General features: G+C 48.3%; 1 protein-coding gene across 1 annotated transcript in view; it reads right to left on the bottom strand.

Moving 5' to 3' along the window:
• clip2 (CAP-GLY domain containing linker protein 2) overlaps positions 1-16,217 on the bottom strand; it is a 145,263-nt gene that overhangs the window by 64,686 nt on the left and 64,360 nt on the right. Inside the window, exon 4 of the mRNA XM_041197310.1 lies at positions 588-712. Coding sequence (XP_041053244.1) covers positions 588-712 — 125 coding nt within the window. The remainder of the gene's footprint in view (positions 1-587; positions 713-16,217) is intronic.

The following is a 16,217-nucleotide window of genomic DNA, read 5'->3' as shown; positions in this document are numbered from 1 at the left end:
TGCCTTGATTGAACCTGCCTCCACCATACTTCCAGGCAGCGCATTCCTGCAGGATGTTCCATCCATTAATTTTAAATGGACAGTAAATGGGTGATGTGGGGAGGGTACTGGGGAGTTTGTGCTAATTCCCAAAACGTGCTTCAAGTGCACAAATTGGGTAGTCATAGGGCAGGTATGGTTGAATGCAAAGTAAATTTTCCTCTTTTACCCTGAACTGGGTCAAGCGTACCACGATTAGATGTAACATAAAGCTCCCTCTACACTATCCCATGATTAGATGTGAAAGTTCAGTGTGTAGCCACTTATAGCAAGAGTTGGTTGGGAATTTATGATTCTATGATCGCACATCAATCCCTAAAATGAAAAATCGGAGGATACAAGACTGAGAAAAGTGATACAGGATATATCAAGATGCCTGTTCCTATGCCGACTTATAAAACACTCAATGGGCACATAAAAAATATTCCAATGGTCAGTTTACATGCATTAATTTCTTTGCACACAATATTTCTATGAACTTTTTGGGGGGAGGATGCAGGGGCACAACTTCCCCGAGGAGTTGAGGGGCTAATGAGAAGGTTCATTACCTTGTACCAGCAACAGCTCCATCATTCTTGCCCAATGGTTCATCCAGTTCAACTCCACACCACTCGCCCTTTGCAAAATCTGTCTCTCCGACATATTTTACTACTCCGGTTTTAGTGCCACCCACCTGTAAAAATTATAAATCTAGTGTAAATAAAAACGAATGTGTTAATGTGGACTCATTTATCACAGCATCAATGCATTGCTTACTTAGCAAATAAACCAATATGACCGTGAAATCTGGACTGGATTGTACATCCGGTGGAAGGCCAGAGCAATGGGGAGGGGAACAGTTGGCAGGCAATGAGGGGGAGTATAAAATTGGGCACTGTACCACAGCTACAGTTTCCAGTGCCCACCTGCCTGCCAACATCATCATTTCACCAGTTAAGGGCTACTTAAGAACCTCCTTCCACCACTCCTAGAATGGCAGGAGAGACCAGCGCCAAGTGTATGGCCCGGCAGGTCTCATTGGCCGGGCTGGTGGTCGGTCAAGGGTGGAGCCTGCTGCCACCTTTATGGACCCCCTCCGACCCTAAGATCTTCCCATCACCATTTTTCCCCTCCACCCCCTGCCCTGTCCACCCAGCCCCCATCTCCCTCGTCCAGTTCTGCCAGCTCAGCCCTGGTGAGACCCTGGACTTACCTTAAAGTCCGGGCTCCATCACTGCACGCCTTCTTTTGGACTGGCTGCAGTCCCAGCAGTGGCCACTGCTCCCGGTGGCGCTGCTGGAACAAGATGGCTGGCAGCTCTTGGAGATCGGCAATCTGGTGGTTGCATTCCATCACTTTATAATCTAAAGTTGCATTTACATTGTTGCTGTGGCTGGATTTCTGCTGGTCAGTTATGCTGCAGTTGCTGTAGAACTCAGGTGTCTGGTCCTGGCCGGTCTCCAGAGCTCAGCAATGAGGCCCCCTCTGAGGGAGACAGTCACAAGGGAGCTTTACATTGGTTTGATACAGTCGTCAGCATTATTGTAATGCAATGCGAAGCCAGGTTTACAGAGTGCTTGGGGTGGAAGGGAAGGGAATGGGTTCACTAGATCTCCCAAGGACTTTTGTAAAACAGATTTGTAGTTGATTTAAAAAGTTGAGAAGGTGGCCATGTGTGTTTGTACTAGGGTTGCCAACCCTCCAGGATTGGCCTGGAGTCTCCCAAGAATTGAAGATCAATCCCCAGGACACTGCTGTGTAAAATTCTAAAGAAAAATCATCGCAATATTAAAAAAGATTTTTTTTGTCATTTTCTTTGAACATTTCTCCTCACCAGATATAAAAGCATTAAAAATAGGGGGGGAAAAGGCTATTTGGCTGACAATCAAGCATCATCCAATTGGATAATGAGTCTTTCTGCTTTCCAATTGGTGTAGGAAGGCAGTGCTTCACAAGGATGGATATGTTGACCGACTAATGACAGGACGGTGGGGGAAGCATCATGTGATGAAACCTCCAGGAATACATTTAATCACAGTTGGCAACCCTAGTTTGTACTCCAAAATGTAATAGTTGGGACGGGATCTCAGAACAGGTCATTGTTTTCTGGAGCTTGTCTAGGTTTTCATTTATCAGATCATCTTCTCAACATAAAGTCTGCTGCATTCCCACTGACTACTGCAGCCCTGCCATAGTCTCCCAGCAGCAAACTGTAATTGCTGCAGATGCTCACGTTGGATTACTTCTAATTAACTAAACAAGGAGAGTGAATCGTCAGCAGAGTGCAGGTCAACAGATGTATGCAAAGCTCTCAAGTTCCATCCTTTGATTCAAAAGCCAAATTTAAATAGACTCCTTTTCAAACCATGAAGCTATCACGTAGCCATGGTGATCAAAGGCCGGATTCTCAACAAAGTTACCAAGTTGAATCTTAGCTAATCTTGTCTTTCAGACTCGCCTTCCATCATTGGGCACATTTTCCAATTCTTCACCAAGGTCAGTAGAGGCAGACCTGATGATTAGCCAATTATCAAGTTGTGTAGTGGTGGCTGGCAGAAGCCTGTGGCCTAATGTTCTAGAATGTAGTAGCGTCGGAAACTTCAATAATGTGTATGAATTGAATAAGTAAAGAAAGAATGCCTCTGGTAAGGTATGGGTTCTGGGAAGAGTCAGAATTTATTTGTGCTCTTTTAAGCTGTAGTTTCAAAGTCAGTGGTAATGGAGCTGAACATGGAACAGGAACAGCCGGGTTGTAGTTGATAAATTCTCTTGGAGTATTTATGTTGCCACCATCATTTAACGGAAGGAGCATCAGTGTAGAGTTGACACAAGCCATTTGCATAAGGGAAGCATGTCCCACCCTCACCCAATCAGGATCATTTTCCATGAGCCAAAACAAAAGAAGTCAGATGAAGAATATTGAGCCATCAGCGTTTTGCAAATGCCAAATGCAGCATTTCACTTTGTCGATGTTATTGCCAGTTAGAGCTGCTCCTCTATCAGCTACAAGAACTAAAACACTTGTTCCCACTTTGACAAACTCTGCCTTTTCATTGTTTATTTTTCGACGTCAATGTCCAGGTTGCAAAGGATGAGTTGTGAAGACCACCCAGAGACCTTGGGTGAAGCAGGGCTAGAGGCCGAGAGATAACTGGGGCCAGGCTGCAATATATAAAAATATTGCTTCAAAATAGGGACTGAATTACATTTCCATCATAAGGGATACATTAGCTTAGTGCTTATGGTACTGGACCAGCAACAGAGAGTTTGTAAATTCAAATCCCACCATGGACAAATTGTAAAATTGAATTGAAGAATCTATTAATTTGGTGGATTAACAGGAAGTGACTACAATGACCACCAGGAAATGAGTGTTGTAAGAACCCAACTGGTTCACTGATCATCTTCTTCTGCTCTGGCCTAAGCGTGACCTCAGTCCCTCATTTTAAGTCAGACGTTACTGGAGCAGGGTACCTAACAGTTTCTGCCTCTGTACTTTCAGCTCAAAACATTTTTACTATTAAGTTGCAGAGAGTGTGAGCAAGGTAAACAGGGTAACGCCAGGTTATTTCCTTAACCAGCCAGATTCAGGATTTGAGAAATAAATACAGGAAGGACTGAGAATGAGGATGAATTAAAGGTGGAGAATTCAGCATTGAATCAACTGCATTGAATCAAGTGCAGAATGGGAAATAAGAGACAGGGAAAGAAAAGCTGAATTTAAAAGGAAGAAAAACCGAAAGAAAAGTAAGAAAAACGTAAGTTGATGTGGAAAATCTCTCAAAAAATTTAAACGTGAAGGAATAGAGCTCCACAGCTATAATAATTAGTTTGGTGTAAGAGGTTAATTGCAAGTCATTAACTCTAATTAAGCCATTAAAAGGGTACCTGTGTTTTGAATGACAAGACTTAACTGTGGTGAGTTTAATGGGCAATAAAGGGGGAAATACAGCTCCTAGAACAAATAGGGAAGATTAGAGCCAGATACAGTTTTTGTGAAGCTAACAGTGGAGCAGTGCAACTGGGACAGAAACTTTTGGCCAATCCCATATGGCAGCTCATCTGCTCTATCCTTACTATGATTATCGATTAACCTATAGGTATTGACCGGAGCCATTAACCTTGCTGTTATGTTCACAGCAATTTCTGGCTCTGTGACTTTTTTTATATATTCATTCACGGGATGTGGGCTTCGCTGGCTGGGCCAGCATTTATTGCCCATCCCTAATTGCCCTTGAGAAGGTGGTGGTGAGCTGCCTTCTTGAACTGCTGCAGTTCTTGTAGTGTAGGTATACCCACAGTGCTGTTAGGGAGGGAGTTCCAGGATTTTGATCCAGCGACAGTGAAGGAACAGCGATATATTTCCACATTAGGATGGCGTGTGGCTTGGAGGGGAACTTCCAGGTGTTCCCATGTGTCTGCTGCCCTCGTCCTTGATTGAAACAATATCCTCAGAGCAATAGGCAGTAAATACCCGGTGTGCCATGGTACCCCACGTTTCAAGAACAAATTTTTAAAAACAATCTTATGTCCACACTTGTTATGGAAACTGCTGACATAAATGTTTCACACTGTAATTACACTTTCCCACCAGTGACAGTACTGCAGCATGTCTACAGGGGTGGAAGCAGAGGGTATTATAATGTGCCAAGTTTACCATGGAAGTTTGACAGGAAGACATGCATTTGCAAATTTGTATCTTAAAGCAACAGGCTAGATTACAAATAAAAGGATAATGCATAATTCGTTTCGTACATGAATTGATAATTTGTAAAACAACAATTCCTTCACTTTACTGCAGGCTAAACCATGGAGATCAGTTAAGGTAACTATTCATCCTATCTGCAAGGGATTCAATCCTGACTGGAACCACTTAGCAGCCAAATATTGACAGAAAGATAAATCCACCAGCCGTGCTTTTGCACTCAACATCAAACAGCACTGGCAGTAAACTCGAAATCCTCTCTGTCCCGCTCCCTCTATTAATGATGGACTGAACAGAACTCCTTCTGTCCCTCACACCAAAGGCAATGATTGAACTAACCCATTTATTCATTCCCCTTCCTATGAATGATCGAGTCAGCTGACCCCAACTGCCATTTACAGCAAGCACACAGGGCCAAATAAAAATACAATAAAGTTTTAACACAGCTAGATCAAAGTGAATAATGAAGGCTGTTAAAAATTCTGGGATGGTACTGAGTATGCTTCTTTTAAAAAAAAAAATCTATTTTCAAAAAAGACTTGCATGTATCTAGTGTCCTTCAGGACATCAGTGTCCCAAAGTTCTTTACCATCAATGGAATAGTTTTGAAGTACAATCACTGGTATAATGTAGACAGCCGATTAGCATACAGCAGGCTCCCATACACAGGAGTGTGATAGTGACCAGATAATCTCTTTCTGTGATGTTGGTTGAGAGGAAAGTATTGGCCAGTAAACCAGGGAGAATCACATCCCCTCCACCCAATCCATCCCCTCCTCTTCTTAAACCAAGGTTGCTCTTGTCTTGAACATACCATCCCAAAGTCAGTATCGCTGACCGTGCAGCACTCTCTCAGTCCTGAGCTGAAGTGTCTGTCTAGATTGTGTGCTCGAGTCTCTAGGGAGGGGCTTTAATCAAACGTTTTTCTGACTCAGTTGAGAGTGCTGCCACTGAGCCATTGCTGACACTGCCCCAGATTGCATTGGAAGTATGCAAAAGTACCAGAAAATCTTAAAATGCACAATTTGTTGATGTTTTCAGCTGGAAACTCTGTTGAGCTGTTTTGTGATTCTACTTTCATAGGTTCATTGAGGAAACAGAGGGCAACACTTGCCTCATTACACAGGCTGATGCAAGCTGTTCAGTGTAGGTTCGCTGATTCATAAAGAGCACGTAAAGGAAGTCTAAGCTCATTAAGGGCATGAAAAGTTGCTGAGCCTGCAGAGATCACATTAATTAGGAGTTTTTTAGTGCCCCCACAGGATTGCTTTACTCAGTGCACTTTCTGGAAGGTTCTGAAATGTTAGCGTGCACCAAAAGTAGCTGAGTGACCAATCATTCCTGCAAAGGAAAAATAAAGCTTAACTAATGAAATAGCTACTTATAAAACTGTCATTAGTATTCTGTGGATCAATTCAGCCTTGCATTATTCAATTTCTGGGAGAAATGAGGAGGCAGCGGAGATAGTGTAAGGCACAAGTGTACCAAAGACCTGCAGACCATAAATCAGTGATGTGAGAACAAGAAGTTCTGCTCTGTATGGTACAAAGGGGTAGCCCAATAATAACCAGAGGATTAAGCAGGCATGAGAAGCCATTATTCCCAGCTGCTACCAGAGTCACGTACCCACATAAACTCATACGATATCCAGGAAAAGATACCAGAATTGAAAAAAATATGCCATATATGGAGGCAGCACCTGGTGCATTTATTGGAATTCATTAGTCCAGTAACTTGATGCAAATCATGGGCAATAATGAAGATGTTTGAGAGCTAGTAGAACAGGCCAAAAATAAGAGCAAAAATTGAAGAAAAATCTCTAATTTGGGCTGTCAAACCTACTACAGGTAAGATAAAAGAAAGACTTGCATTTATATAGTGCCTTTCATGACCACCAGATGTCCTAAGGCACTTTACAGGCAACGAAGTACTTTTGAAGTATAGGCCAAAATTTTCTGTTTGGCGGGCGGGCAGACGGAACAGGAGCGGACCAGACTGGCGCCCGCGATTGGGGCCACACTGCCGTTTTGCGCGGGTGGGCCAATTAAGGCCCACCAGCGCATTTACGACTCCCGTGAATAGCGGGCGTGTGCGGGCTACGGCAGACGTGCACAGACCACCAGGTCCAATAGCGACCTGGCAGTCTGTTTAAAAGAAGGCCTGGCAGCCTCCTGTAGGCTGCTCACAATGGCCACCTGGAGATCCAACCGCAGGGGGTCTGCTCAGCAGGGCAGCCTGGAGGGAACAGCAGAGGAGCAGGGCAGGCTGCAGGGTCTGCCACAGGAGCAGGCCAGGCTGCAGGGTAGGCCAGCTGGGGGCCAATGTGCCCCTCGCTTTTCTGATGATTGCCTTGCTGCCCTCCTTGAGGAGGTGGCAGCACGGCAGGAGGTGTTGATCCCTCAGAAAGGGAGGGGGAGGCCCCCCTACATGACCAAACGTGCATGGGAGAAGGTGGTGGAGGTGGTGAGCTCCTGCGACGTGGTGCAGTGCACCTGGATCCAGTGCTGTAAGCGTTTCAACGATCTGTTGCGCTGGGGAAGGGTGAGAACCATGTTGGCATTGGGCATTTAACCCAGCAGGGAGCCTTAGCCTTTGAGGGGACCCCCCCCAAGTCTTACTGTCGTGGCCGCATTGAATCATGTTGGGCATTTCTCGTATGGTGAATGGGCAAGCAGATAGTGCCCATGCTTAGATCAGCCTGAGTAGCTCATGAGGACATGAGGTCTCCCCTGCACCATGTGTTGTTCTTAGTCGTACACGAGTAGTTTTGCAGCAATCTGTAGGAGACGCAGCTAGGTGCATACTCAGAACTCCAACACATGTCCTATTCATGGTGATGAGATTGTGGAAGGGGAGCCTCAAGGTCTCATGGCCAAGAGCCATCTGCTGCCCTCGACGCTGTATGTAGTTGCGCCCCCTTGCTATGGGAGCTAAGACCGTGTGTTTCCTAAAGTGATGGATGCAGAATGTGTTCAAGGTGGCCGTTGTTGGGGTGGCGGGGAGAGTTGGGAGCAGGCATACTATCTTTTTGTGACTGATCAGCAGTAGCGTGGAGAGGAGGCACTGGAGGCCTGAGATGGGCCGCTGTGATTGGGGTGAGGCTTGCGTGTGCCGAGTCCATGTGCGACTAGCCCCAATGAATGGTCTTCTCTGTTTGTCAGAAGAAAAATGCTCACAATGCATGTGAGCCTTCACAGACTGGAGGCAGCCAGGCCCTGCTGATGATTTTAAGCTGATTCGAGCAGGAGGTCCTGAAGCTTGAGAGGCGCCATGTGCCCAGGTCCACAGGTGTCGGTGAGGCTGGGGTGGAAAGGCCAGGTATTTGAGGTCCACAGTGACATCCGGTCTGTCTTCCCACCATCCATAGCACAGATGATTGTTTGATTTGTTATTGTTGCAACATTGCTCATTCACCGACTGATAGAGGTGTGGGTCATGGACAAAGGTCCCTCAGCCCTTAGAAGATGCGCGCGTCAAGCACCTTCCTAAGTCACCTTATCCCATTTCCAACCACTTTCCCCATGGCCTTGTATGTCATGGCATCGCCACTGCACATCCAAATAATTATTACATGTTAGGAGGGTTTGTGCGTCCACCATCCTTTCAGGCAGTGAGTCCCACACTACTGTGTGCAAAAGTTCCTCATCACCTCACCTGTCAACATCATGCCCCTTACCTTAAATCAATGCCACCAGGTTACTCATCCCTCCACCATGGGAAAAGTTCCTTTCTGTTGATCCTATGTATGCCCCTCATAAGGTTATAAAGCTCAATAATGTCACCCCTCAATCTCCCCTGCTCCAGGGGAAATATCCCCAGTCTATACTATGTCTCCTCATCAGTCAAACTCTCCAGCCCAGCCAGCATCCTGGTCAACGACCTCTGCACTCTGTCCACTCCAATTACATCCCTCCCGTGAAGCACATTTCACAACTGCACACAGAACTATTGCTGTGGCCTCGGCAGAGTTTTCCGCACTTGCAACACGACCTCTCTGTTCTTATATTCTATTCCTTGGCTAATAAAGGCAAGTATGGCATTTACCTTCTTAAATGCCTTGGGAAGAATTTTCCCCCCGTCGGGGTGGGGGGAGTTCAGGAGTGGGCGCGCCTCCGATCGGCGCCCCCAATTGGGGGGGGGTGTCGCCATTTTACATGGGCAGGCCAATTAAGGCCCACCCAGCATGACGTCCGCAAGGAAATGCTATGTGCTCCCTGTGTGGGCAGAGGGGATTCCCTAAACCGAGAGCGCGCTCTTTCGCACATGCAAGCGGAAGAGCGCACTCATCTCCCTGAGGCTAAGTGCTGCCACAGGGAGATCAGCTCCACAATAAAAAATCTTAAAAACAGAAAAAATAAATTTCCCTGACATGTCCCCTCATGTGACACTGTCACATGAGTTGGGACATGTCCATCAATTTTAAATACACTCTTATTAAATTTTTAAAAACCTACATGAAACCTCATCCCGCCCGTGGATGAGGTTTCATGCTTTTTCTTAAGCCCGCCAGTGCTCCCAGCCTGCCCACCAACCTTAAAGTTGGACGGGCAGGTCCACTAATTACTTTAATTACTTTGTCAATGACCTCAATTGGCCTTTGACAGATTGGCAGACGCCCAGCTGATTCAGCTGAGCCCCTGCCAACCTGAAAATTGAAATGAGGTGGGGTGAGGTCAGGAGTTCTGCCCAACATCATCCCGCGTCATTTTACGTGTCAGCGAGCAGGCCTTTATGTACCTGTCCCGCGACCTTAACGGGCCTGTCGACATGCCCAGCAAAGGTCCCTCTGATCCTCCTTACTTTCCACAGTCCTACCATTTCTCGTGTAATCCCGTACCTTGTTTGTCCTGCCCAAGCACATCACCTCACATTTATCCACATAACATTCCATTTGGCATTCCTTAGCCCATCTGACCAGACCATCTGTATCCGCCTGTAATGTTAGGGTCTCCTCTTGACTATCTGCCCCTTGCCAATATTTGTCTCCATAGGTTCTGGAAGGTTGAGCGCATAATGAGCCAGGGAGTGTGTCACTGTGTGCACGCTAACTGTTCCACTGTCCTTGTTGTTAATTTCAGCATCATCTGAGCCTGTCCACCAGGAGCAATTGCAGATGCCCTCCTCTCACACCTGAGGGCCCTCAACTGTCACCTGCATCACACAATTTCAATGAGGCAGGCACCAGTGCAGATACTAGCACATCGGTGGGCATTGCAACTTTGGCTGGTATCCCAGGCACAGTGGAGAGAGCACTTCACAATCGCTGGAGGAGTTGGCAGAGACAGAGAGTACCGATGGCGCCAGCAGCCAGAAGACTGCAGGGGACCAGGCACATGCTGAGTCAGGGCACGATGATGCGCCTCTGGAGTTGTCCACGACGCAGCAGCTGCAGGAAATGCGTCCGGGTGTGCGGGAGCATCTGGGAGTGTTGCGTGAGACTATGCTTCGCTTGGTGTTCGTGGTGGAGGAGTCCACGTGGAGAATCAGTGATGCAATGAGCCTCATGGCAGAGTGTCATGCTTCCTCCATGGAGAGAGTGGTGACTTTTATGGAGAGGGGCTTCCAGGAGAACAAGCAGCTTCTCCTGGGGTTACACTCGGACCTGCAAGCCCTCACAGCACCATTAGCCACTGCTGGTCATTGCTGATGTGGGAGCTGGTGTGGGCTTCAAGCTTCCCAGCTCGTTGCCCATCCATCGATAGTGAGCAGGGAGCTCCGGGGCGACCTCAGGTCTGCGGCGCAGCTGCCTGTCGTATCCATGGGCTCCTCTTATGTCGCTCCGGATGAGGGCAACAGCTGCTCCGCCCCTCTCCTAGTAACCGCTTCATCGGGTGAGGCTGCGACAACGGGGAAGTGCCAGCTGTGACAGATCCCTCCTAGGCAGGGCCAGCACAGGCCAGAGGACAGCTGCCAAGGCCATTGAGGTCAACAGGACAGCAGAGTCAGCAGGCTGTCTCAGATGCCACTCCGAGCGATTGGGCGACACCAAGAGTAGCACCCGTAAACGTAAGCACAAGGCACCTTAGGCACACCACAGGTTTCTCACTGGTGCTTTTGTGTTGGCCCTAGATTAGGGAATTATTATTTGTTTATGCCTGAAGAATGTTTTGGTTTGATTTTGTGTGATCTTATGATGGTGAAAATTAAAGCCAGATATGTTACCATGGCTGAGGGTGGTTCCTTTGTTCTGCATTTGTATGTTTTACATACATGTCATGAGTGTTTGAGTGGACATTGAGGTTTATGTCCAAAGCCCTTAGTTGCAGCTGATGGGCCAACTTATAGGCCGACTATGGGAGCACCAGGCATGGCTGGTCCTCCTGATCCGTTTGTGTGGAGCTAGCTGAAGGGTCGTAGGATTAAAGTGCTCCGGGTGTCCCAGCCTCCTTGGTGTAGTCCTGGGTCAGTGTTTAGCCCCTCATCATTCCCCTGTGCTTTCTCAACCTCAGGATCAGTGCTGGACTCATTGTGTGCAGCTGCATCCAATGTGTCAACATCTTCAGCATCCACTGCGTCCCCCCCTTTCCAGCACAAGATTATGGAGAGCACAGCATGCAACCACTATCACCGAGACACGATCTGGGGGGTACTGGACTGCGCCCCTGAGTGGTCCAGGCAGCGGAAGCGCATCTTAAGAAAACCGATGGCTCTCTCCATCACAACCTTTGTGGTGCTGTGGTTCCTATTGTACCACTGCTCAGCTTCTGTTCTTGGATGGCGGAGAGGCATCATGAGCCACCTTCTGAGGGGATAGCCCTTGTCACCCAGCAGCCATCCATCCAGCCAGGCTGGAGCACTTTAGAGCCCCAGCACCTGAGACTGTCTGAGGGTGTAGGCGTCGATGGTGCTGCCTGGGTACCTTGCACAGACTTGTAGAATCAGCATCCTGTGATCACACACTATCTGCACGTTCATGGAGTGGAAGCCCTTCTTGTTGACAAAGGCACCAGGCTCTCCTGCTGGCATCATGATGGCCACATGTGTGCAGCCTATTGCACCCTGGACACGGGGGAAGCCAGCAATGGCCGCGAAGCCTCTGGCTCACTGTGTCTGGCTTGCCTGGTCCCAGTGGAAGTGGATGAAGGTCAATGCCTGTCTGAACAGAGCATCTGTGACCTCTTTGACACAAGTGTGCACAGCTGATTGGGAGACACCACAAAGATCATCCACTGAACCCTGGAAGGAGCCAGAGGCATAGAAGTTGAGGGCAACTGTGACCTTCAGAGCCGCTGGCATGGGGTGTCCACCCACACAGTTAGGAGAGAGCTCAGGGTCAATCATCTGACAGATGTAGTGTGCTGTCTCCCTTGACAGTTGGAGCCTCCCTCCACACTGCACCTCAGTCATATTGAGGTAGCTGCTTCGCCGCCTGTATATCCTGGCAGCAGGATAGTGGCATCTTCTGCGGCCCCCTCCACCTTGGACTACTTCTTGGCCCTGTGCCCCTTGTGCCTGCGCCTGTACTCCCAAAGGTGGCTCCCTTAGAGGCTGATTGTGCACTCCTGGAGTCCTCCTCATTCTATCCCTCCCTTACTCCTCAGAGGAGCTGCTTCCAGTGGACATGTCAGAACCCATGAAAAAACTCAGCAGGTCTGGCAGCATCGGCGGAGAAGAAAAGAGTTGACGTTTCGAGTCCTCATGACCCTTCGACAGAACTTGAGTTCGAGTCCAGGAAAGAGCTGAAATATAAGCTGGTTTAAGGTGTGTGTGTGGGGGGCGGAGAGATAGAGAGACAGAGAGGTGGAGGGGGTTGGTGTGGTTGTAGCGACAAACAAGCAGTGACAGAAGCAGATCATCAAAAGATGTCAACAACAATAGTACAATAGAACACATAGGTGTCAAAGTTAAAGTTGGTGACATTATCTAAACGAATGTGCTAATTAAGAATGGATGGCAGGGCACCCAAGGTACAGCTCTAGTGGGTTTTTTTTTTTATTTTATATAATGGAAATAGGTGGGAAAAGGAAAATCTTTATAATTTATTGGGAAAAAAAAGAAGGGGGAAACAGAAAGGGGGTGGGGATGGGGGAGGGGACTCACGACCTAAAGTTGTTGAATTCAATATTCAGTCCGGAAGGCTGTAAAGTCCCTAGTCGGAAGATGAGGTGTTGTTCCTCCAGTTTGCGTTGGGCTTCACTGGAACAATGCAGCAAGCCAAGGACAGACATGTGGGCAAGAGAGCAGGGTGGAGTGTTAAAATGGCAAGCGACAGGGAGGTTTGGGTCATTCTTGCGGACAGACCGCAGGTGTTCTGCAAAGCGGTCGCCCAGTTTACGTTTGGTCTCTCCAATGTAGAGGAGACCACATTGGGAGCAACGAATGCAGTAGACTAAGTTGGGGGAAATGCAAGTGAAATGCTGCTTCACTTGAAAGGAGTGTTTGGGTCCTTGGACGGTGAGGAGAGAGGAAGTGAAGGGGCAGGTGTTGCATCTTTTGCGTGGGCAAGGGGTTGTGCCATACGAGGGGGTTGAGGAGTAGGGGGTGATGGAGGAGTGGACCAGGGTGTCCCGGAGGGAGCGATCCCTACGGAATGCCGATAAGGGGGGTGAAGGGAAGATGTGTTTGGTAGTGGCATCATGCTGGAGTTGGCGGAAATGGCGGAGGATGATCCTTTGAATGCGGAGGCTGGTGGGGTGATAAGTGAGGACAAGGGGAACCCTATCATGTTTCTGGGAGGGAGGAGAAGGAGTGAGGGCGGATGCGCGGGAGATGGGCCGGACACGGTTGAGGGCCCTGTCAACGACTGTGGGTGGAAAACCTCGGTTAAGGAAGAAGGAGGACATGTCAGAGGAACTGTTTTTGAATGTAGCATCATCGGAACAGATGCGACGGAGGCGAAGGAACTGAGAGAATGGGATGGAGTCCTTACAGGAAGTGGGGTGTGAGGAGCTGTAGTCGAGATAGCTGTGGGTGTCGGTGGGTTTGTAATGGATATTGGTGGACAGTCTATCACCAGAGATTGAGACAGAGAGGTCAAGGAAGGGAAGGGAAGTGTCAGAGATGGACCACGTGAAAATGATGGAGGGGTGGAGATTGGAAGCAAAATTAATAAATTTTTCCAAGTCCTGACGAGAGCATGAAGCAGCACCAAAGTAATCATCGATGTACCGGAGAAAGAGTTGTGGAAGGGGGCCGGAGTAGGACTGCAACAAGGAATGTTCCACATACCCCATAAAGAGACAGGCATAGCTGGGGCCCATGCGGGTACCCATAGCCACACCTTTTATTTGGAGGAAGTGAGAGGAGTTGAAGGAGAAATTGTTCAGCGTGAGAACAAGTTCAGCCAGACGGAGGAGAGTAGTGGTGGATGGGGATTGTTCGGGCCTCTGTTCGAGGAAGAAGCTAAGGGCCCTCAGACCATCCTGGTGGGGGATGGAGGTGTAGAGGGATTGGACGTCCATGGTGAAGAGGAAGCGGTAGGGGCCAGGGAACTGGATGGTCTGAGGGCCCTTAGCTCCTTCCTCGAACAGAGGCCCGAACAATCCCCATCCACCACTACTCTCCTCCGTCTGGCTGAACTTGTTCTCACGCTGAACAATTTCTCCTTCAACTCCTCTCACTTCCTCCAAATAAAAGGTGTGGCTATGGGTACCCGCATGGGCCCCAGCTATGCCTGTCTCTTTATGGGGTATGTGGAACATTCCTTGTTGCAGTCCTACTCCGGCCCCCTTCCACAACTCTTTCTCCGGTACATCGATGATTACTTTGGTGCTGCTTCATGCTCTCGTCAGGACTTGGAAAAATTTATTAATTTTGCTTCCAATCTCCACCCCTCCATCATTTTCACGTGGTCCATCTCTGACACTTCCCTTCCCTTCCTTGACCTCTCTGTCTCAATCTCTGGTGATAGACTGTCCACCAATATCCATTACAAACCCACCGACACCCACAGCTATCTCGACTACAGCTCCTCACACCCCACTTCCTGTAAGGACTCCATCCCATTCTCTCAGTTCCTTCGCCTCCGTCGCATCTGTTCCGATGATGCTACATTCAAAAACAGTTCCTCTGACATGTCCTCCTTCTTCCTTAACCGAGGTTTTCCACCCACGGTCGTTGACAGGGCCCTCAACCGTGTCCGGCCCATCTCCCGCGCATCCGCCCTCACTCCTTCTCCTCCCTCCCAGAAACATGATAGGGTCCCCCTTGTCCTCACTTATCACCCCACCAGCCTCCGCATTCAAAGGATCATCCTCCGCCATTTCCGCCAACTCCAGCATGATGCCACTACCAAACACATCTTCCCTTCACCCCCCTTATCGGCATTCCGTAGGGATCGCTCCCTCCGGGACACCCTGGTCCACTCCTCCATCACCCCCTACTCCTCAACCCCCTCGTATGGCACAACCCCTTGCCCACGCAAAAGATGCAACACCTGCCCCTTCACTTCCTCTCTCCTCACCGTCCAAGGACCCAAACACTCCTTTCAAGTGAAGCAGCATTTCACTTGCATTTCCCCCAACTTAGTCTACTGCATTCGTTGCTCCCAATGTGGTCTCCTCTACATTGGAGAGACCAAACGTAAACTGGGCGACCGCTTTGCAGAACACCTGCGGTCTGTCCGCAAGAATGACCCAAACCTCCCTGTCGCTTGCCATTTTAACACTCCACCCTGCTCTCTTGCCCACATGTCTGTCCTTGGCTTGCTGCATTGTTCCAGTGAAGCCCAACGCAAACTGGAGGAACAACACCTCATCTTCCGACTAGGGACTTTACAGCCTTCCGGACTGAATATTGAATTCAACAACTTTAGGTCGTGAGTCCCCTCCCCTATCCCCACCCCCTTTCTGTTTCCCCCTTCTTTTTTTTCCCAATAAATTATAAAGATTTTCCTTTTCCCACCTATTTCCATTATATAAAATAAAAAAAAAAAACCCACTAGAGCTGTACCTTGGGTGCCCTGCCATCCATTCTTAATTAGCACATTCGTTTAGATAATGTCACCAACTTTAACTTTGACACCTATGTGTTCTATTGTACTATTGTTGTTGACATCTTTTGATGATCTGCTTCTGTCACTGCTTGTTTGTCGCTACAACCACACCAACCCCCTCCACCTCTCTGTCTCTCTATCTCTCCGCCCCCCACACACACACCTTAAACCAGCTTATATTTCAGCTCTTTCCTGGACTCGAACTCAAGTTCTGTCGAAGGGTCATGAGGACTCGAAACGTCAACTCTTTTCTTCTCCGCCGATGCTGCCAGACCTGCTGAGTTTTTCCAGGTAATTCTGTTTTTGTTTTGGATTTCCAGCATCCGCAGTTTTTTTGTTTTTATGTCAGAACCCATACCCAGGTTAAATGGAGGCCTCTGGAAAGTTGCAGGCCCGATAAAGATTACTGACTGCAGAGTGCTGAGCTGAAGGTTCAAAGTACACAGAAAGCTGCTGGAATTCGTTCTGAACTGCTACAGATCACACAGGCAAGTTTAAAAAAATTTCTGCAATAAATACTCACAGAGCAGATTGACAACCCCACAGAGCCCTCTTATCCCA

Source organism: Carcharodon carcharias, chromosome 10 (genome assembly GCF_017639515.1).
Source record: "Carcharodon carcharias isolate sCarCar2 chromosome 10, sCarCar2.pri, whole genome shotgun sequence".
Lineage (NCBI taxonomy): Eukaryota > Metazoa > Chordata > Chondrichthyes > Lamniformes > Lamnidae > Carcharodon > Carcharodon carcharias.
This window is presented reverse-complemented; position numbering and strand designations above follow the sequence as displayed.